Genomic DNA, 25534 nt, shown 5'->3' with positions numbered 1-25534 from the left:
TGAGGATTTAGTCATTTGTGGTGACAGACTTCTAAAATTCAAATTAGGAAGACGCTAAAGAAAGTATGCCCAAAGGTAGCTCCTTTTTATCCTGAGGATAAGCCATTACAAAATCAAATGACCAGAGAATGTAATTTCTTAATAAGAATTTTTTCTTAAATCTATATTCAGCTCTCTATTTCAGTGCTTCTCTCCTACCAGAGGTGCAAGGAGTGATCCTAGAACCACAGATACAGCCAAGACCACGGAGAGCTTTTGACGTCAGGGGTCCACTTTCTCCACTGAACCCTTGGAGGCAGAATATCCAGCTTCTGGAGAGAGTGGGAAAGGATAATAAACAAGTGGGTGCTTTCCATTATTTACTTGGTTTATTTATAGATTGGAGTGTCCTTCCATTGCCCATTTAATTCTGTTTGTAAACTCCTTGGGTTCATATAAGAACCAGGTGGGGCTGCAATCTGTTTACTTTTCTAAGAATGCTAACTAGTTTACTTTTCTAAGAATGCTAACTAGTGCCCATTCAAAAAAGAGATCTTAAAGTTTATTTAATTTTCTCTCCAGATAATTAAGCAGTGGATGGTTTGGGGCACATGATCTGCTGAATGCCTGTGTAGTCCACAGGAATTTTAAAAAGGGAATATTTACCAGTTTTGGCCTTTATGGTATTAGTGGACTTCTAAGTGTTCTTTTATATTCCAGTAATTTAAAAGCTTTCTGTATTTCATCTTTGGGCAAGCTGGACATTTGGAATCTAATTTATGCAGTCAGATGTCCAGGTGTTATCCTACCCTGTTAGTGAGAACTTTTTGGTCTTTTTCCTACCTTAAATGTTAGGACTTCATATTAGATCTTTTAAAAGATACATTGATAGTACTGTTATGGTTTTACTGTCAAATCTAGGCTTCATTCTTTAATAAAATAAATGTGAATGAATATAAGTTTCAGGATGTAATATCCCTGAAAGCTATGGTTAATATACTCAAAAGTAGTATTATAGTCCCTAGGAATGATACTATTTTTGGCAAAAGAGCCTTTTCCTAGATTTTTCCCATGGCATTAAGATTAAGATAGTTTTCTCTTAGTTTCTTTGATGCCAGTGGTAGGATTTGATTGCAGGAAGTTCTTATCATCTACAGTGGGTAGAATGTGAACTTGTTGACTTTGGCAAGTTTTCATTTTTCCTTGGTGGATTCCTTCTGTGACTCCAGGTATCTTGATAATGGGAGACCGGTTTATTTGTTCTCTAATTGCCCAGATTTCTTTCAACTGGTAAAACATCATACTTCTTCAGCAAAAGGAATTCTTCTAGCAGAGCCTTCATGGATGATATCTCTCACACATGCCAGCACCTGCAGTTTGGAAGGCAGTGGTGAATGGATCCATGCAATATGTCTAGAAGACACAAGGATGAGCGAGCCACCTGATCTTGTCATTTATAAACTTTAAGATTTACTCTGGTTTACTCTTGGTCTGAAAATGGAAAGGCTCAAATAATGAAATAATCTTTTCAGATTGGAATTTTACATGGCCATGAAAATATTCCTTTCTATTCAGAAGACTGAAATAGAGGAAGCTTGAGAGACTCCTTTCTTTTAAAAGCAGCTCTCTGTATCTATTTCACTTAAAAAGATTTGTGAGATTGAAAATCGCCTTAATGAAGTAGGCAGACTTTTTTTTAATCTGTAGTAGTATAGGAAGTCCAAAACACTTAATGAAATAGGTTTTTGTTGCCTGACACTGAAAGGAACTAGTAAATAAAGGGTGAAATAATTCCAGAATTACTTTTAATATTACTATATACTGTTTTAGCTCATCTTTGCTTGTCTTTAGGCTTATTATTTGTCAAATCAATCAATGCTAGTAGAGAAGTACAAGAGACATCTTTTGAGATCAAAGTAGCTTTGTCTTCTAAAGTAATAAATAGTAAACTTGAAGTATTTTCTGCACTTAAGGCATACTAAAATTTGAATGATACTGTCACAAAGTAGTTTATAGAGCAAAGGCAGTTAGTATTAGAGTAATCCTGTAAGTGTGAATAAGTATTGCAGAATAGTTATCCAAGCTATTGATAGAAATAGTTATCAAAATGTTTCGATTTCTCTCTCTAGTATCTATTAACTGGTCAGTCAAAAGCTATTAAAGAAAAATTTTAAAGTCATCTGATGCTGCCAGTTTGTTTCCTTTGGTATAAATTTTAAGAATTGAAATTATAGATTTATTGTTATGGAAACAACTAAAATGTTTTAGGAATCTCAGAGATTTTAGAAGCCACATTTGCTAGAATGGCCTTTTAGTCTCTCTTGGCTATCTATGAATACTGTTTTTTTCCTCATTAATTATAAATAAATTCTTGTTAGTACTTAAGTAAGTTTAAAAGATCAATTTGAACTGAAATTTCCCCAGAGAGCTCTGAATTCCAAAAAATTATACAGCTTTTTATTCCTGACTTGTTTTTATTAAATGTTAATAAGACAGTTGGTTTATAAATACATATAAATTAAAAAACAACTACTCAACATTGTAGAAAGAACTCAGGGAACTGAAAGTGAAATTTGCTTAGAAATTAAGTTAGTTGAGTTCTTTGACTCATAGCACAAACCAGTTTATGGCCTGTGAGATTATTAGCTTTTTGTTTCAGCTTTGAAGATGAAAAGTGATTTAATCTCTTAATCTCATGCCTTGATTAAATTTTAGCTCTGTTCCTTAAAGTGTACAAAAGAAATGTAAGTGCATTTCTATTCATCTCATGCCACTAAACACTATTTAAGTGAAACTTTTTGTATATTAATGTGAACTGATTTGTTTATTTAAAGTTTTATTTTGATGCATTTTCCGTTCAGAGTTTTTTTTATATTTCTTGTCATAATATGCAGTCCTATATTTTTCAGTGTTTATTTTATGAATATTAATATAATTATTTTTTTCTAGAATGACTAATTGTATAATATTGTATTATGTGATCAATTGAAAACTAATAAATATTTTCTCCATGAAAAAATGCACTTACTGAAAAATGGCTTATTTCTGTTTCAGGAGTAGAAAGTGAAAACTGCAACCGTATTTTAAAGTGTATTTTAATTTTATATGTCTTCCTCTGAGTCCTTATAAATATATATTCTATTCTCTATAATTTTTTTGAGAAAAAATACTTTCTTTAAACTGTTAAAATGATTCTTCATGGGGTCCCTAGTGAATGTATGAAATAGGAGATCTATTAGTTTGTTTTTGCATTTTCCTGATTAGCGTTATCTTAGCTTTGTTTTCAGAATTAGATCTTTTTAGATGTAATTTTTGTATGTCAGTTTTGCAAGCCATTAAAACTCTCTTGACTTAATATTGTAAATGTCAGGAGTAATTTGGTCAAATCTTTTAAAGTTAGATTGATCAAAATATAAGCTCTTACAGTTCCTTTACCCAGAAAAAGAACATTTGAAAATAATGGCTGATTGGAGAACTCTACCTTGTTCACGAGAACTGTTAACAAGAGAAGAAAAAGGTTTTGTATTTTGGTGTTCTGCTTGTAACTGTAGGAGAAACCTTGACTTCAGAGTCTCTTAAGACTTTTAACCTTATCAAGACAGCATGGAAAAGAGTAAAATTTAGTTTTAATGATTCCTGTCTTTACAGCTACATAAACTTACTAAATTGAAGCAACAGGAGAAATTTGCCTTTTCTATGCAGGACCTGCTAGAAGCAAGAGGATTCCTTATGAATTTGAAGAAAAGTTATATAAGAACTGGACTCCAAAAATTAAAAATAAACATTAAGATGGGGTCCTAGGACAGAAGTAAAAATTGAATTAATGACAACCTGTGGGTTAAAATGAAATAATTTGGTTCTACAAAGAAATTATACTCTGAAAAAATAAGAATTATAAAAGGAAGTTATAATTTAGAATAGCTATTGCATTGGTAGTGGAGAAAAGGAAGCTGAATTAACATGGTAAGTTTGGAAAAAAATTAGTAAAGGGTCTGTGAACAAAATTTTGGTTTTAGTATTAAAGCTATTAAAAGCATATTTCATTGGAAGGCTGTATTTTACTTGAGTGTCAACTTAAAAGCTATTTTTGTATGTATATAGAAGTGTGGGGTTGGGGGTTAAAAAATATCCAGGACTGGAAATTTGAAAAATACTGCAAGAATAATGGTGAAATGAATTTTAAATTGGTAGTTTTTTTAAACATGAACTCTTCCTTACATCACCAATAGCCTTCAAAATAAAAATGTTACGGAATGATGAGCTTGGCTTACCATTTTATCTTTGAGGTATAAGAACATAGGCTTATGGTTTCACCAGCATTGATTACATTAACTATAGTATAAATGTCTGTTTTGATTGTTTTTTAGTGAGGAAACAAAGGGCTTTTTGGGTAGCTTCTGTTTTAAAAAAGTAAATATCACAATCAGTGTGACTGCAAAGTACTGACTTTACAGCCTATTGTAAATATGTACACAGGTCTTATTTTCCTTTACTGTATTAAAACAGTTGAGCAAAACATCAGTGCTTAGATGTCCTAAACAATTTCTTTATTTTTATTCAGGTATTTTTGTTTCCCATTTTAAAAGATTTTATATTAATTTAATTCTAAAATGGTAAAAGATTCATGTTTGAAAAATAAGCACATAGGTGCTCTGGGGATTTTTTCCTGACAGCGTGTACATCGAAGGTAATTAGATCACTGCAGTAAAAATGTTAGGGAACTTTGAAGTATGCATCGGAGTTTTCAGGAATTATGAACAAAGGGATCTCTGCTCAAGAGGTAAGGTATGGCATAGGTAGAAAAAAGTTCAAAATATGTTCGCTGTAATGATAAAGTAAACTACAACAGATACCCTTGGGTTTTCAGATGGATGTAGTATTAGGAAAACAATATTTCTTCAAACTCTCCCAGAGGAGAGAAATTGATAAACCACAAATTTGTTTTCATATGGCTTTGAAGTTCATTTAGAAACATATTCACAAACATTCTACCCTTGGTGTATGTAGCCTCTGATATTCTGAGTTATCCCCTACCCTTGCTCTTTTAGTGTTTATGATCCATATTTAACTTAGTATTTCTCAAACCTAAGCACTACAAAAATATTATAGTTTGCATGGAAAGTTGAGTATGTATTTCATGATATTATTACTTTTATTTTGGCTGTGGATGCCTGTTTTTATTAAGTGATATACCTAGAAATTAGAAAACAGCTTAACTTTTATTTTGGCTTGAGAAATTAATTCAAGGAATTTTATAAACACTATAACTCAAGAATCTGTTATTAAAGATCAAGAAATGTTGCCTATTATATAAAATCATTGACAGGAAAGTGCTATTTTCTAAGGAATGTTAAGTAGGTTCAAAGAGTTGAGTGTTAGTATGAGTATGTTACTTAGTATATCTCGAAACAAAGGAAAGTGCAATATTGAATATGGATAAGATAGGACATGGATTAGGATTTTTTTTTTCTAGAATTACTAGTATACTCAGAGGATAATGTAGAAAACAATCTTTCCATCATATTTTTGAATTCTTTTTATAAGAACTGCTTGTGAACATTTGGCTTTTACTTAAAATAATTTGCTGTTAATTCACTTTCCCCTTTATGTTAATGATAATGTTGATGTGAATTGCTGCTTCCATGTTCAGGATGCTCTTATATTAAGAAGTTGATCCAGAATTGCTCTTATGCCATTTTTTATTTGAAAATTACCTTATAATTTTCTAGTTTAGCACCCTCATTTTACATATAATTGATGTTCAGGAATACCACATACATTTCTAGTATCACACTGTTTTTAAACAAATTATCTTTGGGACTCAAGTCTCTTGACTACCAGCTCAGAGATAGGTACCCCTGTACTACCTCTTCTGTTGATCTTTGTTCTGGACAACAGAATGTATCTGATCCCTTTCAGGTAGGACAGTTTTTGAGATAATTATTAATTCCCTATCGGAATTGATAGGGATTAACCCAAGTTTTCTGCAGATTAATCCCCATGTTCTTAACTCTTGTTCATGTGGCATGGTTTTGAGGTCCTAAAAGGTTTTGTAGACACTCTCTGAACATAATTCAGTTTCTTTTAGTGTGTGTCACGGAACCAACACATTACAGATGTGTGCTCCCTGGGCTGTTGCTACACATGGCCTTATGTTGTGACTGGCCCTGGAATCTCATACCACTTTGTTCTTACATTTATATCCAGTAAAGTGGGTGCTTAATTTTATGCATATTGAGATTCTCCTAGGCAGAGAAATAATACAGTGATATGCAAAATATTTTGTTTCTAAAAATCAGGCTAATAGTCTGTTTTATGAAAGTGGAAATTTACTCAACTCTATTAAGAACCTTGGGAAATCATAGATACAAAAGGGCAATCTCCATTTAAGTTACTTTTGGTTTGCTTAACTCTGACTTAAATTAACTATAAAGTCTATCTTAAATGATTTGTGTAATATAAAATGTTGTTTTTCAGGTTGTACTTGACTAATTTAAGGGTAAGCAAGCCTTTTGGAGCCCGACTATTGCCATGTGACTGGCATTGAGAAGAAAATAAACTTGTGTTTAGTAACATAATTTAAAGTAGTGGAAAAATTTGGGAAATATACCATATGGCAGAAGATGGTGAAGAAGTAACCCTGGAAGTCTTGAGAAAGTGGCCTAAGTTCTAATGCAAGCATAGTTTTTTTATGTTGCATCTTGAAATATAGTGCAAACACTCTGCTATTGCAACATTGTTTTGGAATAACAGTATTTTTAATTACCATTTAAAACATTGAGCTTTTCCCCCATCAAATCTTAAAATGAGCTCCAGGAAGACATGAGGTATCTATTTCACGATTACATGTACATCTAAGGGTACAAGTACCTCTGAGAAACACTGGTTGAGAAGAGGGTGTATTGTGTCTTAGCTGACTTAGAAAGAATTTGGGGGAAAATAAGAGCAAACATTTATATGCCTACTCTGCACCTTTGCAAGGTGCTTTACATACATTTATCTAATTGAGCTTAGCTACCCTGTGAAAATGGAAGGTGATCATTTTTCCATTTTACACATAAAGATGCTGAAGCTCAGAGGTTACAAAGTCTGCCAACAGTATGTAATCATAAGCAATAAAGATGGCATTTGAAAGCAGATCTGTTGATCTAAAGAATTTATTAGACCATTGCCAAATATTTTTGCCAAAAGAATACATATTCTCAGGAAAATTTCATTTAGAACCTCAGAGTCAAAAGTAGGAAAAAAAGTGTTATTTTACTTAGTGTGCAGTTTTTAATAGACTTTAAAAAGAGTAGTTTTAGGTTTATAGATTAATTGATCAATGAAAGCAGAGTTCCCATTTAGCTCCTTTTCTCTCACATGGTTTTCCCTATTACCATCTTGCATTAGTGTGGTACTGTTTTTTTTTTTCTTTTTCAGCTTCCCCAATTAAAGTCAGCTGATGTGGTACATTTGTTACAACTGATGAACCAGTATTGATACATTATTAACTAAAGTCCATAGTTTACATTAGGGTTCACACTTTGTGTCATATAGTTTTATGGGTTCTAGGAAATACATGTCATGTATTCATATTACAGTATAATAGGAAATAGTTTTTAAGTGCCCTAGAAATGTCCTGTGCTCTTCCTATTTGATTGATTGCTGGATCATATGGTAAGCCTAGGCTTAGCTTTGTAATACAGAGACTGCCAAAGTATCTAACAAAGTGGTTGTGCCATTTTGAATTCCCACCAGCAGTGAATGATTTCTCCTGCTCCACATTCCCAACAACATTTGCTGTTGTCAGTGTTTGATTGTAGCCACTCTAAAGAGTGTGTGGTGGTATTTCATTGTTTTAATTTACAGTTCCCTAATGATGTTGAACATCCTTTCAAATCTGCGATACCTGCTCAAATTTTTTATCCAATTTTATAATTAGGTTTCTTGTTTAGTTTTAAGAGTTCTTGGTATATTTTGGATACCAGTCCTTTATCAGGTATGTGTTTGGCACATATTTTCTCTCAGACTGTGGCTTGTCTTTTCATTCTGCTAATAGTGTCTTTTGCGGAAGTGAAAATTTAATAAAGTTGGCCTTATTATTTTTTCTTCAGTGGGTGATGATTTTGGTGGTATATCTAAAAATTCATTGTCAAATCCAGTGTCACCTAGATTTTCTCCTGTGTTTTCTTTACAAATGTGTTTTTTCCCTTCTTTTCATTAATAGTTTTGTTTTACATTTAGATCTATGGCTTATGATTTTGAGTTAATTTTTGTGAAAGGTATAAGGTTTGTGTTTAGATTTTTTTCTTTTATCTTTTTTTTGTTTGTTTAGGAAGGGGACATGTGATGTCTAGTTGTTCCAGTACCATTTGTTGAAGACTATTCTTTCTCTACTGATTGCCTTTGCTCCTTTTTCAAAAGTTGGTTGACTGTATTCATGTGGTTCTGCCTCTGGGCTCTCTGTTCCATTCCACTGATCTGTTCTTTTGCCAGTACCATACTATCTTGAACACTGAAGCTTTTCAGAAAGTCTTGAAGTTTGGGTAGTTTAAGTCCTCTGATTTTGTTCTTCAGTATTTTGCTGAGCATTCTGGATCTCTTACTTTTCCATATAGACTTTAAAATCAGTTTATGTGTATCCATAAAATAACTTGATGAGATTTTGATTGGGATTGCATTGAATTCTAAAGATCAAGTTAGGAAGAACTGGCATCTTAATATTGAATCTTTCTATCCATAAACAGAATATTTCTTCATTTATTCAAATCTTTGATTTTTCATTAGCATTTTTTTAGTTTTTTCTTCATATAGATCTTAGATTATATTTTATTAGATTTATACCTAAGTATTTCATTTTTTTTTGGTGTTAATGTATATTATACTGTGTTTTTAATTTCAAATCCTAATTGTTCACTGCTGGTATATACAAAAGCAATTGACTTTTGTATACTAACTTTGTATCCTATAGCTTTGCTATAGTCACTTATTAGTTGGCAGGAGTTTTTTCATTGATTCCTAGGGATTTTCACCATAAACAGACATGTTATTTGTGAACAAAGTTTTATTTATTCCTTTTCAGTCTCTATACCTTTCTTGTCCTTTGCTTATTGAGCTAGCAAGGACTTTCTAGTATAATGTTGAGTAGGAATAGTGACAGGAGACATCTTGTCCTGTTTCCAGTGTTGGGGGGAAGCATCTAGTTTTTCACCATTGAAGTATGATGATATCTGTAGGTTTTTTGTAGATATTCTTTATCATGTTGACACTTTCTTCCTGATTTGTTCAGTTTTTTTTTTTTTTTTTTTTTTTTTTGAGACAGAGTCTCACTTTGTTGTCCAGGCTAGAGTGAGTGCCGTGGCGTCAGCCTAGCTCACAGCAACCTCAAACTCCTGGGCTTGAGTGATCCTTCTGCCTCAGCCTCCTGAGTAGCTGGGACTACAGGCATGCGCCACCATGCCCGGCTAATTTTATATATATATATCAGTTGGCCAATTAATTTCTTTCTATTTATAGTAGAGACGGGGTCTCGCTCTTGCTCAGGCTGGTTTTGAACTCCTGACCTTGAGCAATCCGCCCGCCTCGGCCTCCCAAGAGCTAGGATTACAGGCGTGAGCCACAGCGCCCGGCCTTGTTCAGTTTTTAATTGTGAGTGGATGTTGGATTTTGTCAAGTGGTTTTTCTGCATTTATTGATATGATCAGGTGATTTTTCTTTAGCATGTTAATGTAGTGAATTATATTAGTTGATTTTTGAATGTCAGACCAGCCTTGCATCCATGGAATAAATTGTACTTGTCATGATGTAGAATTCTTTTTATACATTATCAGATTTGATTTGCATATATTTCATCAAGAACTTTTACATCATTGTTCATGAGAGATGTTGGTTTGTAATTTTCTTGTATTGTCTTTAATTTTGGTATTGGGCTGATACTGGCCTCATAGAATGACTTAGGAATTGTTCCCTGTTTCAACTTCAAGAAATTGTAGAGAGTTGGTATCATTTCATTAAATATTTGACAGTGAGTTCTGCCAAATATTTAATGGGCCTAGTGTTTTCTGTTTGGGAAGATTATTAATTATTGACTCAATATCTTTAATAGATTTGACTTATTCATTTTATCTGTTCTTGTGTGAGTTTTTTTTTTGTAAATTGTATCATTTAAGGAATTGGTCCATTTTATCTAAGTTCTCAATTTTGTGGGATACAGTTGCTTATAAGACTATTATACTTTTAATGGGATTAGTAGTGATGGCAGGTCTTTCATTTGTGGTATTTTTTATGTCTTTTATTAGCCTTGCCAGATGTTTATCAATTTTATTGATTAGAGAACTAGATTTTGATTTTGTTGATTTTTTTTTCCTGTTTTTTTACTGCTTTCAGTTTCATTGATTTCTGATATATATATATATATATTTTTCTTCTGTTCGCTTTAGGTTTATGTTGTTTGTCTCTAGATTTCCTAAGGTGGGAGTTTAGATTACCAATTTTGGGTTTTTATTTTTTTCTGATATATGCATTCATTGCTGTACATGTCTCATTAAACACTTTGTTGTATTTCAAAAATTTTGAAAATTATATTTTTATTTTCATTTAGTTTGAAATATTTTGAAATTTCTCTTGAGACTTTAACTCATGTGATATTTAGAAGTGTTTTAAAATATTTAAGTATGTTGGGGTTTTTTAGTTACCTGTAAATATTTGTTATGTATTACTGATTTCTATTTTAATTCTATTGTGGTAAAAAGCATGGTTTGTATTATTTTACATTTGTTATTATGTGGTTTTTGTTGTTTTTTGCCCAGAATATGGTCTATCATAGTGAATGTTCATGTAAGCTTGAGATGGATTTGTATTTTGTTGTTGGATGAAGTAGTCTATAGATGTCAGTTAGCTATGGTTGGTTGATGGTGCTGTTCAGTTCAGTTATGTCCTCAATATTTTCTGCCTGCTGGATCTGGAACTTCCTGATAGAGGGGTGTTTAAGTCTTTAACTATAATAATGGATTTATCTGTTTCTGTATACATTTCTGTCAGTTCTTGCCTCACATATTTTGATGCTCTATTGTTAGGGATATACTTATTAAAGATGGTTATGTCTTCTTACAGTATTGATTCCTTTATAATGATTAATACTCCTCTTTCTCTGTGATAATTTTCCTTGTTCTGAAGTCTGCTTTGTCTGAAATTAATGTAGTGATTCCTGCTTTCTTTTTATTAGTGTTAGCATGGTATATCTGTCTCTATCCCTTCACTTTTTTTTTTTTTTTTTTTTTTTTGAGACAGTCTCACTCTGTTGCCCTGGCATCAGCCTATCTCACAGCAACCTCAGACTTCTGTGCTCAAGCAAACCTTCTACCTCAGCCTCCTTAGTAGCTGGGACTACAAGCATACATTACCATGCCCAGCTAATTTTTTCTATATATTTTTAGTTGGCCAATTAATTTCTTTCTATTTTTAGTAGAGACAGGGTATCACTCTTGCTCAGGCTGGTCTTGAACTCCTGACCTTGAGCTATCCTTCTGCCTCGGCCTCTGAGAGTGTTAGGATTATAGGCGTGAGCCACCACGCCTGGCCTTATCCCTTTACTTTCAATTTGTATGTGTTTTTGTATGTAAAGTGGGTTTCTTGTAGACAGCATATAGTTGGGTCCTTTATTTTTTTTTAATCCACTTTGATAGTTTCTGACTTTTAATTGGTCATTTAAACTGTTCATATTTAAAGTGATTTTTTTTTTTTTTTTTGAGACAGTCTCACTCACTCTATTGCCCGGGCTAGAGTGGTGTGGCGTCAGCCTAGCTCACAGCAACCTCAAACTCCTGGGCTTAAGCGATCCTCCTGCCTCAGCCTCCTAAGTAGCTGGGACTACAGGCATGCACCACCATGCCCGTCTAAGTTTTTCTATATATTTTTAGTTGGTCAATTAATTTCTTTCTATTTTTAGTAGAGACAGGGTCTTGCTCTTGCTTAGACTGGTTTCGAACTCCTGACCTTGAGTGATCCACCTGCCTCGGCCTTCCAGAGAGCTAGGATTACAGACATGAGCCACTGCGCCCAGCCTTAAAGTGATCATTGATATAGTTGGATTAATATCTGTCTTGTCTATCTTGTTTGTCAATTTTCTATTCATTGCCTTCATTGCCCTTTTAAACATTTATTTTGCTTTCCACTTTTTTGTCTTTTCTGGTATTAATTGAATATTTTATATAATTCTATTTTTTCTCTTCCCTTAGTATATCAAGTATGCTTTTTTAAAGATTCGTTTTAGTTTTTCCCCTAGAGTTTGCAATGCAGTATATACTTATCCATGTCTTCAAGTAACACTTAATGATGCTTCGTGGCTAGTGTAGGTACCTTTTAACAAGACTTTTTGTAGTTCCTCCCTCCCATCCCTTAGAACATTGCTATTCTTCATTTTACTTTTCTGTAAAATGTAATCATCTAATATATTGTTGCTGTCATTATTTTGAACAATCTTATATGTTAGGTCAATTAAAATTTTCTTAAATAAAAGTTTTGTTTTACCTTCTATTCCTCTCTAATGCTTTTTCTTTCTTTGTGTAGATCTCTGATCTAGATTATTTTCCTTGTCTCAGAAGAACTTTTTTTGTGTGTGTGTGAGACAGAGTCTCACTCTGTTGCCTGGGCTAGAGTACCGTGGCATCAGCCTTGCTCACGGCAACCTCCTGGGCTCAAGTGATCCTCCTGCCTCAGCCTCCCGAGTAGCTGGGACTACAGGCATGCGCCACCATGCCTGGCTAATTTTTTCTGTGTATTTTTAGTTGGCCAATTAATTTCTTTGTAATTTTAGTAGAGATGGGGGTCTCACTCTTGCTCAGGCTAGTTTCGAACTCCTGACCTCCTGACCTTGAGCAATCCTCCCGCTTTAGTGTCCCACAGGGCTAGGAGTACAGGTGTGAGCCACTGTGCCCAGCCTCTATGGACATATCTTTAAGGTTGCTGATTCTTTCTTAGGCCATGTCCTATCTACTGATGATCCTGTCAAGTGCATTCTTCATTTACATTAACTGTGTTTTTTATTTTTATCATTTCCTTTTGATTCTTACATTTTTTTGAGGCAGAATCTTGCTCTGTCACCCATACTAAAATGCAGTGATGTGACCATAGCTTGTTGTATAGTAATTCCAACTCCTGGTCTCAAGCAGTCCTCCTCCCTCAGCCTCCCAAGTAGCTAGGACTACAAATGTGTGCTAATTTTAAAAATGTTTTGTAGAAACGGAGTTTTGCTAAGTTGCCCAGCCTGGACTTAAACTCCTGGCCTCAAGTGATCCTCCCACCTTGGCCTCCCAAAGTGCTGGGATTATAGGTGTGAGCCACTATGCCTGGCCTGTCTTAGAGTTTTCATCTCTTAGTTCACATTACATTGGCATGTTCTTTACTTTTTCCTTTAGAGCCCTTAGTGTATTAGTGGTTATTTAAAATTGTAGGGCCTAATAATGAGAAAATATCTGTCATATCTGAATCTGATTTTGATGCTTGTTTTATATTGTCAGACTTTTTTTTTTTTAACCTTTTAGCATGCCTGTAAGTTTTTTGTGTTTTTTTTTTTTTTTGGTCAAAAGCTAGATATGATATATTGGGTGAAAGAAACTAAGATCAGTAGGCCTTTAGTAGTGTGAGGTTTTGTGTTGATCTGGCTAAGGTTTAGTCTGTCTGTGTTTACTGTTTACTATAGGTGTCAGAGGCTAAGATTTCCTATAGTGTCCTATAGGAAAAGGATTTGATTTTATCTACTCTGTTGTCTTTGGGTTTCTCTAGAGACTCCTTTTTAAATAGAGCCTGAGTCTTGCCATTCTTTCAGCTGTAATTCCTTGTTTTTATGCAGAAGCCCTGTTGGTGTGGTGGTATGATGTGGGGGAGAAGTAGTCTGTAGTATTATGGTTAGGTCTTAGATTTTTAGTGGGACAGTGCCCCTGGGCTTTCACCTTCACAAATGCTTCTTACCATTTTCCTCCCTTTGGTGGGACAGGAAAGCTAGAGAGCCCTTGTGGAGTTGGGTATTTCCCTTCCTTCATTTAGTTAGGCTTTGGTATATAACCCATGCTAGTTGGCCTCTGATTAAATAGTTTTCCTTACAGGCTTTGCTAAGGATGACAAAATGCTCTGGGGATATTTGAACATGGTTACTTTTCCCCTCCTTTCTCTTTTTTTGCCCTGAGAACCGAATGGGACTTCTGGAGTTAAACATCATGGAGGTGTGATTTGCCAGAAGTGTTTATCCATGAAGCTAATAGCTAATCCACACTCAGACTCTAGCAATTAATTATCCTTTAAGTTTTTCTACCAGTTGTTGGCTCTAGCAGTGGTTTCTGCTTCTGATAAACTGTGATTTTTTTGTATTTGCTTATTTCTTCAGTTTTGGGAGCAGCAGTTTGATCTATGACTTCAGTTCTCTTATGGATCTAAGGAGAGTTGTTGATTCCCAGTTCAGCTTTTTTGTTGTGTGGGCAGAGGTGACAACCTTACTTGTTGAACTGGAAACTGGACATCAGTATGCATTTTTAAAATGTTTGAGTTTGCCTTTAATTTAGTTTGAATTCTAGCACTTAGGAGTCTGTTGCTCTTCTAAGGAGCTTTCTAAACCACTATAGTTATTTAATTTGATCTTTATTGAGCATCTACCTACCAAATTTCATGCATCTTTCCAAGCGTTGGAAATGTTAAGATGCTTCTACTCTCATACTCTCAAAAGTCTTTTTTCAAAGACTTTTTTTCATTGTTCTCTAGAGCCTAGATCTCTTATATGTTGTTAAAGATTTTGTGCCTTTAGTATTTTTTTCTCTTTCCTCTATTAGCATGTCTTTTTCTCTTCTAGATCATTCCCATGAGTATCTAATTGTGCTTTCATATGTCATCTTAAGGAAACCACCTTGACCCTTTCCCCATAGTCTAATTTCTGCAACCTCTGCTCACTTTTATTACCAAGATTTGTGTCTACATTGTCAGAAGTTTTCACATTTTGTTTACTTTTCAGTCTATTCCATTCTGCTGTTGCTTCTAATACCAGTATGAATGCTCTTGTAAAAGTCATGACAGGACTCCCCATTGCCAAATCCAGTGGACACTTGCTCCTTCTTAACTTGACCTTTTAACAGAATTCAGTGTAGTCAAACACTCCTACCTTCTGACAATACCCACTTTTTTACTTCTGTAAGTCCATGCACTTCTGATTTTCCTCCCAGTCTTTACCTTTTAGTTGCTGCTGCTCTCACTATTTTATGCAACCAAGAATGTACTTCAAAGCTCAGTCCTTGAAGTTTTTCCTTAACTGCTTTTCCCTTTACACTTAGATGGCCTTATCCACTCCCATGGCTTAATATTTTTTTCTTTTGTTAACCACCCCAGTTACCTTCTCAAAGCTCCAGTCTTGATATCCACTTGGATAAGTTAAAAAAAAAAATTAATATGTCTGACCCTGAACTATTTTACTCTTATTCTTCTTAATCTCAGTACAGCTATTAATGCCCCTTCCTTTCCCTCTGCAGTTTCCCTCATTAACATCTTGCATTACTTGCATTACATTTGTTGTAATTAGTGAACCAATTTTGATACATTAAAGTCCATAGTTTATATTGAGGTTTACTTTTGTGTCATATAGTTCTGTGAGTTCTGCTAAATGCATGTCATGTATCATTATGGTATCTTAGAGAGTATTTTTACTGCCTTTAAAAGATATACCCTATGTTCCACATATTCATCCTTCCTTACCCTAACCTCTGGCAACCACTAATCTTACTATTGCAAGTTTTGCCTTTCCTAGAATGTCGTAGAGTTGGAATCATACAAAGGCTACAGCCTTTTCAAACTGGCTTCTTTCATTCAGCAAAATGCAGCTAAGGTTTTTCCTTGTCTTTTGTGACTGAATTCAGAGCTAATTTCTTTTTATCATTGTATATACAGTATCTACCACAGTTTGTTTATCCATCATTTATTGAGGGACATTTTGGTTGCTTCCAATTTTTGCAATTACGAATAAAGCTCTGAAAACATTCCTTTGCAGGTTTTTGTGTGGACATAAGTTTTCAACCTATTTGCAAAAATACGTATTTGTGTAATTGCTGGATGTGGTGAGCCTATGCTTAACTCTGTAAGAGACTGCCAAACTGTCTTCCCACCAGCAATAGATGTGAGTTCTCTTGCTCCACGTTCTCATCAGCATTTGGTATTGTCCGTGTTTGATTGTAGCCACTCTAATAGACATGTAGTGGTATCTCATTGTTTTAATTTGCAATTCCCTAATGATACTAAATATATGATTTTAAACATCTTTTCATATACTAGTTTTCCATGTGTATTGTGGTGTCTGCCCAAATCTTTTTCCCATTTTTGAAATCAGTTATTTTCTTATTGAATAAGTATTCTTGGTATATTTTGGATAGCAGTCCTTTATCAGATATGTGTTTGGCAAATATTTTCTCCCAGTCTGTGGCTTATCTTTCCATTCTTTTAACAGTGTCTTGCAGAGGAGAAAATTTTTAATTTTAGTGAAGTCTACCTTAATTTTTTTTTAATGGATCATGATTTTGGTGGTATATCTAAAAACTTATTGCCAAACCCAGGGTTTTCTTTGTGTTGTCTTCTACAAGTTTTATAGTTTTGAGTTTTGCATTTAGACTTATGATGCATTTTGAGTTAACTTATGTAGAAGGTGTAAAGTCAGTGTTAAGGTAGACTTCTTTGCATATGGATGTCCAGCACCATTTACTGAAAAGGCTATTTTTTTCTCCACTGAATTGTCTTTGCTCCTTTGTCAAAGGTCAGATTTACCTGCTAAATCTCTCTCAACCCTGTTCACTTCTCTCCATCTCCATTATCGACCTCTTTTCCAAGCCACCGTCATCTCTTGCCTAAACTATTGCAGTAGCCCTTACTGGTCTTGCTTTATCTCTTTATCTCTTGTTTTCTCATGGAATGATTTATTGTAATTTTAAAGAATAAGTAAAATATTTCCTGCTTAATACTCAATTGCTTTCCTTTGTATAAACAATAAAATCTCAATTCTTAATCATGGCCTTTGAGGCCCTATCTTTTCCTCCAACTTTATTCTCGCTTTTGGGTTCTCTAGCCACCTTCAGCTTATTTCATTTAGTCTCTGAATTTCTTACTTTCCTCTCTCTTGAGGGATTCCTAATAACTAGAATACCCCTTTCTCCACTTTTAGGACTCAGCTTAAATTGGTCACTAGATCTAAACATCCAGTTCTTGATTTTTATTCTCTACCATTACGTTGATTCCTTTCTAGCATTTTTTTCAATTTAAAAACATATATATTGATCTCTTGTCTGACTTTTTGTGACCAGGGATCATGTCTGTCTTGTTTGCTGTTGTTTTTTAGCAGCTGCTACACAGGCACTGAACAGATATTTTAGTGAAGACGACATAGGCAGCCTTTGAGATGCCAAAATGTAGTGAAAGAAATCTATATATAAATAAGTAAATTAGGCTAGGTGTGGTAGCTCACACCTGTAATCCCAGCACTTTGGAAGGCCAAGGCCGGGAGGATAGTTTGAGGCCAGGAGTTTGAGACCAGCCTGGGCAACATAGGAGGACCTGGTTTCTACAAAAAAGAAAGAAAAAGAAAAAACTAGCTGGGCTAGTGGTGTCCACCTGTAGTCCTTGGGAGGCTGTGGAGGTAGGATTGCTTGAGTTCAGGAGTTCAAGGTTACAGTGAGCTATGATCATACCACGACACTCCAGCCTGGGTGACAGAGTGAGATGCTGTCTCAAAAAAAAAAAGGCAGTTTGCCATAGGTAAATTATAGTGCCACTTTAGTGCTATTGGAAAGTCATTGTCCTGGAAGACAACAAAGATTAAGAAAAAAAGCTTTTGGATTATTTCTCACTAGTGTGAACTAGTGACTATAGGTGTCAATTTATGAAGTCTTACTGCCTAGGCTGCTTAGCTATAAATAAATTTGTATTTTTTACTATTTGGTAATATGCTGTTAACATAACTCTTATTCTAGATTCCCAGACACATGGATGGTTTCAAGTGTCCCAAGAAACCATCTATCTGTAGTGACAATGTGGGTCCTCTAGGGGCAGTCTCAGCTCACTAAGAGGTCCTACAGCACATTGAGCTTTTGCTCTTTAGAGTTAGTGTTTAGATTTGAATATCCAGCAGTGCCAGTCACTTTGGGCAAGTCATTGAAACTGTGTGTGCCTCAGTGTGCTCATCTTTGAAGTGGTTAATAAACATACTTACCTCCTATGGTTTTGAGGATAATTGGCTAATATTTATAAACTGTTTACTATGTTCCAGGCACTACAATAATCATGGAAGTGTTTTCTGCTACTATATAAAGGCCTTCTTCTCTTGAACCAAAATTTCATTACATTATAGTGTATCTACATTGAGTAACATGCAGCTTTCACAATGATACCTCATTCCAACTTTACAGAGAAATTAAAAGTCGTCAGATGGGACTGCCTTCATTCTCCTGGTACCAAACATAAATCTGACTTCTATACCCATCACTTCAGCTCCACTGATGCTATGGATCTCTCATCACCTCTGCCGTCTTAGATGACTTAAGATTTTTTATGCCTTATTTCTTTTTTATACTTATTTCTTTCAACTAGATCCCTCTCATATGCATAGAAGCATGTTTAAAATCTCTCCATTTAGAATAAACTTTTATTGATTTATATACAATTCTAGCTACTATCCAATCTTCCTTTATATACTGAAACTTAAAAACTGTCTATAATTCTCCCCTCCCTATTACTTAGCCCACTTGAGTCTTGCTTCCACCTCTAATAACTTCACTGAGATAATACTGTTGAGGTTATTAGTCACTTTATCACCAAATAAAGACCAATTCATATCTAGTCATATATGTGTACTCTCAGCAGCATTCACACAGTAGATTACATTCTTCTCTTTTATATGTTGGGTTCTGTGAATCTTTACTCTTGATTTCCTTCTGTCTTTTTGGGTGGTCTTTACTCTGATTTGCAGACTTATTCTCACTACCCAGAATTTATATATAGGGATTTTTCGGGCTGGGCCCTTGGTCATTATCTGTCAATTGCTTGGGTATTTCTACCCATACTGCAGATTAAATACCTTTATACAGATGACTCAAATTTATAACACTGGTCTAACTTTATATCTCTAACTACCTACTTGACATCATTTTCTCTTTTTGGATATCCCAAGAGCATCTCAACCATGTTTTATGAGTTTATGATCTTTCTTCCCTCTCAAATCTGGGTTTCTTTTAGCATTCATCATCTTAGTGAATGTCACCCTCATGTATCCAGTTATGCATGCTGGAAACCTGGGTGTCATCTTGATTATCTCTAGTCCTTACATCCTAATCCATCATCCAATATTGTTGAGTTTTTTCTTTTGATCTGAGATATCTCAATAATACATCCATTTTTCTGTTGTAATAACTTTGGCTCAATCCGTTATTTCTTTCCTAATTTGAACTACAACAGTTCTCATTGGTCTTCTTGTATATATTCTTGTGCTAATCAAATTCATTCTTCACAGTTCAGACAAAGTGATGTCTCAAGATACAAGTTTAATAATGTTATTCTTTAATTAAAACATTTAGTTGGCTTCCTATTGCTTTTAGGATATATGGGTAGAGTAGAGACAAAAATCCTTACTATAGTTTGTGAAACCCTGAGAAACTAAATTCGTATTTACCTCTCCAGTCTCACCTTTGACCACTTTTTGGTGTTTCTTGGTCTCCTGCTGTCTCACACTCATCGATTAGATCACCATTCTGTTTGCTGTCATTGTGCTTTGTGCATGCCATGTCATTCTTTATAATCATGGTTTTACATATTTGGGTGTCATTTCCCCCTCTAGCTAAAAACCTCTGAGAGACCACATATCTTGTTTGCTTTTGCTTACCATTTGTGAATGCTTATTAGCACAGTCACTGCCTTATACATTTGATGTTATAGAATTTTAAGATGTCACTCACCCCCCCCTTTTTTTTTACTAAGAAAAAAGTGAAGAAGAGTAATCAATGAAAGAAGAAACCTAATGTAAGAGATGTAAAATGTGCTGCTTAGAATCAGGGAAAATAAGATCACAATAATATTGTTAGAAGAATGTTCTGTAACAGCTGAAACAACTTGAGCTGTAACATCCTCTCCCAGCCCCCTACCTTTCTATGATGGTAAAAGAAATGTGACTGAAGAAAAACGTTCAGACTTTCCTATTTCTAGACTGACACCTTAAGAAAATAATTGACACTTAATGATTTCCACTATTCAGGCCTTCCACAACTGAAAAGTTAGATTTGTTTTTAACTTTGAAAATAAAATATTCAAGGTAGTTTTAATTAACTTAAATTGTCTTTTAAGTATAGATGGTTTGATCACTTTCATCTCTGGGAAGGGATATTTAATGATAGCTTGAACTTAAGAAACCTCAAGTTCAACACTATAGTTGATGGGAGACCATCTGACAAAAGGATGGACCGAATGTGTCAATATCAGCATATTAAATATCAGCAAAGCTCAGTGTCTTTCCTTTTAAGATTATAAAAATAGAAATTCTAATATTTCTGCACCAAATCGATTGTCTTTTATACCCTATGGTGGAAATTACTGGTTCAGAGTATGGTTATTTAAAAACATGGGGTTTTCTCATAGTCCTTTAAAATTAAAATAATTTTCATGTCAATTAAAATAAATTTCAGTCTTAACAGTCCATAATTTTTTCTTTCAAGGTCATTGCATTTTTACTGAATTAAACAATTGTACAATTTTAGATAAATATTAAAGTAAAATTTGATGACATGCTATATCCATAATACTTTGATACCTATATGTACTATAATTAGATCTATATGCATAAAATATGTAACCTATTTTTAATTTTGCCATTTTTTGGAGGATGCCACAATTTGTCTAATTAGAAATACTTTTGTGCATTAATATAAATTTTGTTCAAAGTAGAGACTTTGAAGTAGCTTATTACTTCTGAGATTTTTAACTTCTTTTTTCATCAAAACTATTTTGAATGTTTTGACATGTCCTTGAGATTTAATTTGTAGATATTTAAAATAACCGCATTAGGCTGAAAAAACTTTGAAATGCTGAGGTTTTGATAAAGGAATAGTATTCTTGTGCATTTTCACTTTGAAAATTTAATAATTATCTATTGATGTGTCTTCCAAATCATAAGGGATAATAATTTCTTCAGGGAAATTTTCTAATGTATGCTCACTGTTCATTTTTTAAAATTTTTACCAGTATGTTAGTGAGGAAAGAGTTTTTTTTTTGTTTTTTTTTTACAGTAATAGTGGTTACTGTATATTTTAGATGTAATGGTCGTAGATGAGTATACACTTTATACAAAAGTAGTTTATAATATAGGCTATAGCAGGAGATGAATAGGCAAGTTTTAAAAAATAGCTCCTTTTTAGTTACTGCTGACTTAAAACATGTATTTTAGACATATACACAATTTAGACCACATGTTATATACATATACATGTATATACACACGCACACACACGTGTGTGTGTGTGTGCGTGTGTATATATATATAAATAAATAAACACTTAATTGATTCAAGACCAGAAGAGAATGGTGGATCAGGCAGCTGTAATTCCAGGTTACTTTTTTAGATTTAGGAGGTGGCAGGAAGAGGGGTTGACTAACAACTGGATAGGACTTGGCAAGAGACTGCTATATTTTATTCCTTCATCTCAGGTAATTGACCTGCTTTTGGTGTTTTTATGTTTTATTTTCTGCTTTGAGAAGCTTCTGTTAGTAGTTTTGCTGTTTTAGAAGGGAAATCATGGGAATTAGGGGAAACTTTAAGATCCTATCTTTGAGGGGAGAAAATTGGCTTCATTTTTTTCTACTTAATGGATTTTTGATGGAGTGTTTTTTAAAGTGTCTCTTTGTACATTTTGCTGCTTTTAACAAGAGTAAATCAAGAGAAGTATTTAACTTATAATATTAGTTTGCTTTTTTTATTCATGAAGAATAAGGAAACATATTTCTTTACTGGTATAATGCAGTTACTGGGTGTGATTTAAAGATGGCCTGGATGTGTTCAATGTGTTAGAGTGTCCTGGGTTCCATTTCTATAATGGGGCTAGTTTCCATTAACCATTACATCTAGGTCGTCCTTGAGAGCCTGAATTTAAGTCTTCAGGGAATTTTATTTTTTGAGAAATTTTTGAAAAGACTATTAAGAAACAATTTTAAAAATAGAGTCATCAGAATTAGAGGGAGGTTATCCATTGTAGAGGGGAGCTGGGAAGTGGGAGTTTCCACATTGTTCAGCATCAATTTCTGGTGTCCCCAAAGATTCCCAAGCTCACTAGTGATGTCCAACAAAAAACTTTTTTTAGTAGCATAGGTGCTAAAGTTCTGTAGGTCAAGTAACTTACTATTCCAGGGATATTACATACTAGCTACAGCATTTAGAAACTACTATTTGGAAATGGGATATGTTTTTTATTAAAATCAACCTCATTTTCTGTTTTAACCGTCCATTTCAAAATATAGAGGGGCAACATGCAAAATGTTTACTGTCAGAAATAGTATCCTAGAATTGTGGATTTTGTTCATATTAATATCCTTATTTTTTCCTCTGTAAAGTTACTACTTATTTGAAGTGAGGTGGTTTTGTTTATTTATTTACTTTTTTCAAGAGACGGGCCTGCTATGTTGTCCACGCTGGCCTCAAATCTTTTTAAAAAATTTTAGTAGGTATAAAATGGTACATAGAGCTAAATTTTGCTCTTATCTCTGTTTCAAATTCACTGAATACTGCCCACCTTCTTAATCTTAGTCCTAAGCAGTTACCGTTACATTTTTTTAAATGTTTTTTCAGATACTCTATATACATATTCATTTAATATACAAATACATATCACTAGTTCATGTACATATACATTTAATATTTCTCAGCAGTCTTATAGTAAATAGATGACTTTCTCATTCTCTTTCTTAGAGTTGTATAGTACTGCATTATTTGGATATACCATACTTCTTAACCAGTCTCTAATTAATGCATATTTTATAATCTTTTGCTATTACAAATAATACTGTAATGAGTAACCTTGTCATTTCTTATCTGTATATTTGTATTCACACGCTAAATTCCCAGAAGTAGAATTGCTGGGCCATAGGGTATGATTTTGTAATTTTAATGAATATTGTCAAATTGCCCTCCATGGGGGTTGTACTGATCTACCTTCCTATTAGCAATGGATAAAGTGCATCTTTTTCTACTGCCTTGTCATTAGAATATGCAATGGAATGTCTGGATTTTGCTGGGTAGGTGAATTCTATATCTCAGTAGTTTTAATTTGCATGTTTTTTTTATGAGGGACTTTAAACATCTTTTCATATATAATTTCGTGTCCATGTACTGCCAGTTTGTATGATTTTTTAATTTTAGCCATTTGTTGATGGTATGAGGAGTAGTAAATATTTTTCCCAGTTTGATGTTTATCTTTTAATTTTGTTCTGTTTTTTTTTTTTTGTATTTTTTGGCCATGCATAAGTTTTTGGTTTTTATATAGTCAAATTCATCAGTTTACTATTATGACTAGGATTTTGAGTCAGAAAGTCTTTTTACTCCAAGGCTGTAAAGAAATTATCTTGCATTTACTTTATTGATTCTATTTTTACTGTGTAAGTCTTCAACCCCTTTGAAGTTTATTTGGGTGCACTGAGTAGATCCAACTGTATTTTTTTGTAGATGATTCCTAGTTGTTTTAATAACACTTAATGAATAATTTATATTTTCATCAGATCATATTCAGAATGAGTTTTAATTAGAATGCCCTTCAAATGTTTTGAGTATAAGGGTGATAGAACAAATGAGTAATGGAAAAATTAACGTTTTCTACTCTTAAAATCCTTGATAGTTGCATTACAAAAACTTTAGTTATCTATGGCTACCCACGAGTTGAAAGGAACTTTTCCCAAACTTTTCTACTGTATTCTTAGAGTTCCGTGTAGGTTATCTTCACTGTTTATCTATCAAAACTACTTTTAACACATTGACTGCCATACTAGAAAAATAATTTTATCCCTGGGGTCTTGGTGTTTTGTTATGAAAATAGAATAAAATCTTTGAAAACAAAATGATTCCTTTCTAATTTAATGAAAAATTTGTTATTTTAAAATGTTTTCTGTGTGTGAGTCATATGCAACTCATGTGGTGCTGGGATCAGTTTTTACACTGCACACGACTTGAGTTGTATGTGACTTATGACATACTTACTGAATTTGTTTTGGAGAATTGAGTCTTCATATGCTTTATGAGGCCTCAGGCTCAAAACTAGTGTGAGTTAAATACAACTCACATGGCAGTAAATGTGTTCATTGATAGCGGGGGTTATTCATGCTCAACCAGAAGAACTTGTCATCTGAATTCTCTTCTCTGAAAGGCTTTAATTAGCTTACTCTAGAGCAAAGTTAGAAAGAGAGGGTAGAAGACATAAGATTCTCTTCTGTGGCTCAGCATTGCACTGGTTGATGTTGCTTGTGGTGACTGTAGTTGGATTTGTCTCCTGTTAGTTAGGATTTCCAGTGGTTTACACAAATTCTGAATCAAAATTAAAAAACTTAGCTAGGGTTTATAACTGATTTCTGTTCTAGGCAATTCACATTATTTCTGAAGTGCTTTCTATTCTTAAATATTTCACTCTATTTTGTTAGGTCAATTTCTTCCAAATCCAGTTATTTCCATATTTCCAAGTATGAAGGCTTATTTATTTTTCTTTTTTTCATTTTTTATATTAATATATATATATATATTTAGTTGTCTAGCTAATTTCTATTTTTTAGTAGAGATGGAGTCACGCTCTTGACCAGGCTGGTCTCGAACTCCTGACCTTGAGCGATCCACCCGCCTCTGCTTCCCAGTGTGCTAGGATTACAGGCCCAAAGGCTGGCTTATTTCTGATATCAAAAAACATCACAGACCTTTGTGTGTTTTGTATATGATGTCTTAAGAAAATATGACAAAAACCTTTCTAGCAGTGAGATTTAAGTTGGTATAGTATTGATCACATAAAACATCTATATGCATTTGAAGAAATAAATATGTTCATATTATCAGTCACATGTTAGATCCTATACACTAAGTCATTTTAATCAAGCCTTAGATGAAGTAAAGCGAAGTGGTGTGAGAGACAATCCCGTCCCTCATGCAGGAGCTGACCTAGGAGGATAGACAAGAACATTTCTGAAGTGTTAGGACAGGGGAGATACAGGAGTACTGTGTGACTTATTGTAGTGAAATCTAACCTGGTCTGGTGAACAGGGAAGACCTTTCTGAGGAGGTGACATTTAAGACTGTCTCTGAAGAGGATTGATGAGAATTAGGACTGGAGGTGAGAAAACTAACTAGGAGGCAATTTTAGAATATAGGAAGGAGCTAATCTGGACCTGAATTAGGACAGAAGTTTTAGAGTTAGGAGTGAAGAGATTGATTTTTACTTAGGAATTCCTAAATCATGTTAATTGGTGGGTGTGAGTATAGGGAAAGGAATGAAGTAAGGGTGACTTGGTTTTCTAGGTGGGAAGTGGTTCTGCCTCACAGAAATAG

General features: G+C 34.0%; 1 protein-coding gene across 3 annotated transcripts in view; it reads left to right on the top strand.

Annotated features, from left to right (window-relative positions):
* TSC22D1 (TSC22 domain family member 1) overlaps positions 1–25534 on the top strand; it is a 127377-nt gene that overhangs the window by 31567 nt on the left and 70276 nt on the right. The window contains exons 2-3 of one of the 3 annotated variants that reach the window (XR_001158564.3): positions 172–341; positions 1256–2998. The exons of 1 other annotated variant lie outside the window; for it this stretch is intronic. Coding sequence is in view for 1 of the 2 variants with exons in the window: in XM_076009427.1 (XP_075865542.1) it covers positions 172–259 (88 nt within the window). In the remaining variant the exon portion in view is untranslated. Of the gene's footprint in view, positions 1–171; positions 2999–25534 lie in introns of those variants that run through there. One more of the 3 variants, XM_076009427.1, reaches the window with a different exon arrangement.

The sequence above is a fragment of the Microcebus murinus genome, chromosome 13 (assembly GCF_040939455.1).
Source record: "Microcebus murinus isolate Inina chromosome 13, M.murinus_Inina_mat1.0, whole genome shotgun sequence".
Taxonomy (NCBI): domain Eukaryota; kingdom Metazoa; phylum Chordata; class Mammalia; order Primates; family Cheirogaleidae; genus Microcebus; species Microcebus murinus.
The sequence above is the reverse complement of the archived record's forward strand: the minus strand, read 5'-3'. Positions and strand labels throughout refer to the sequence as shown.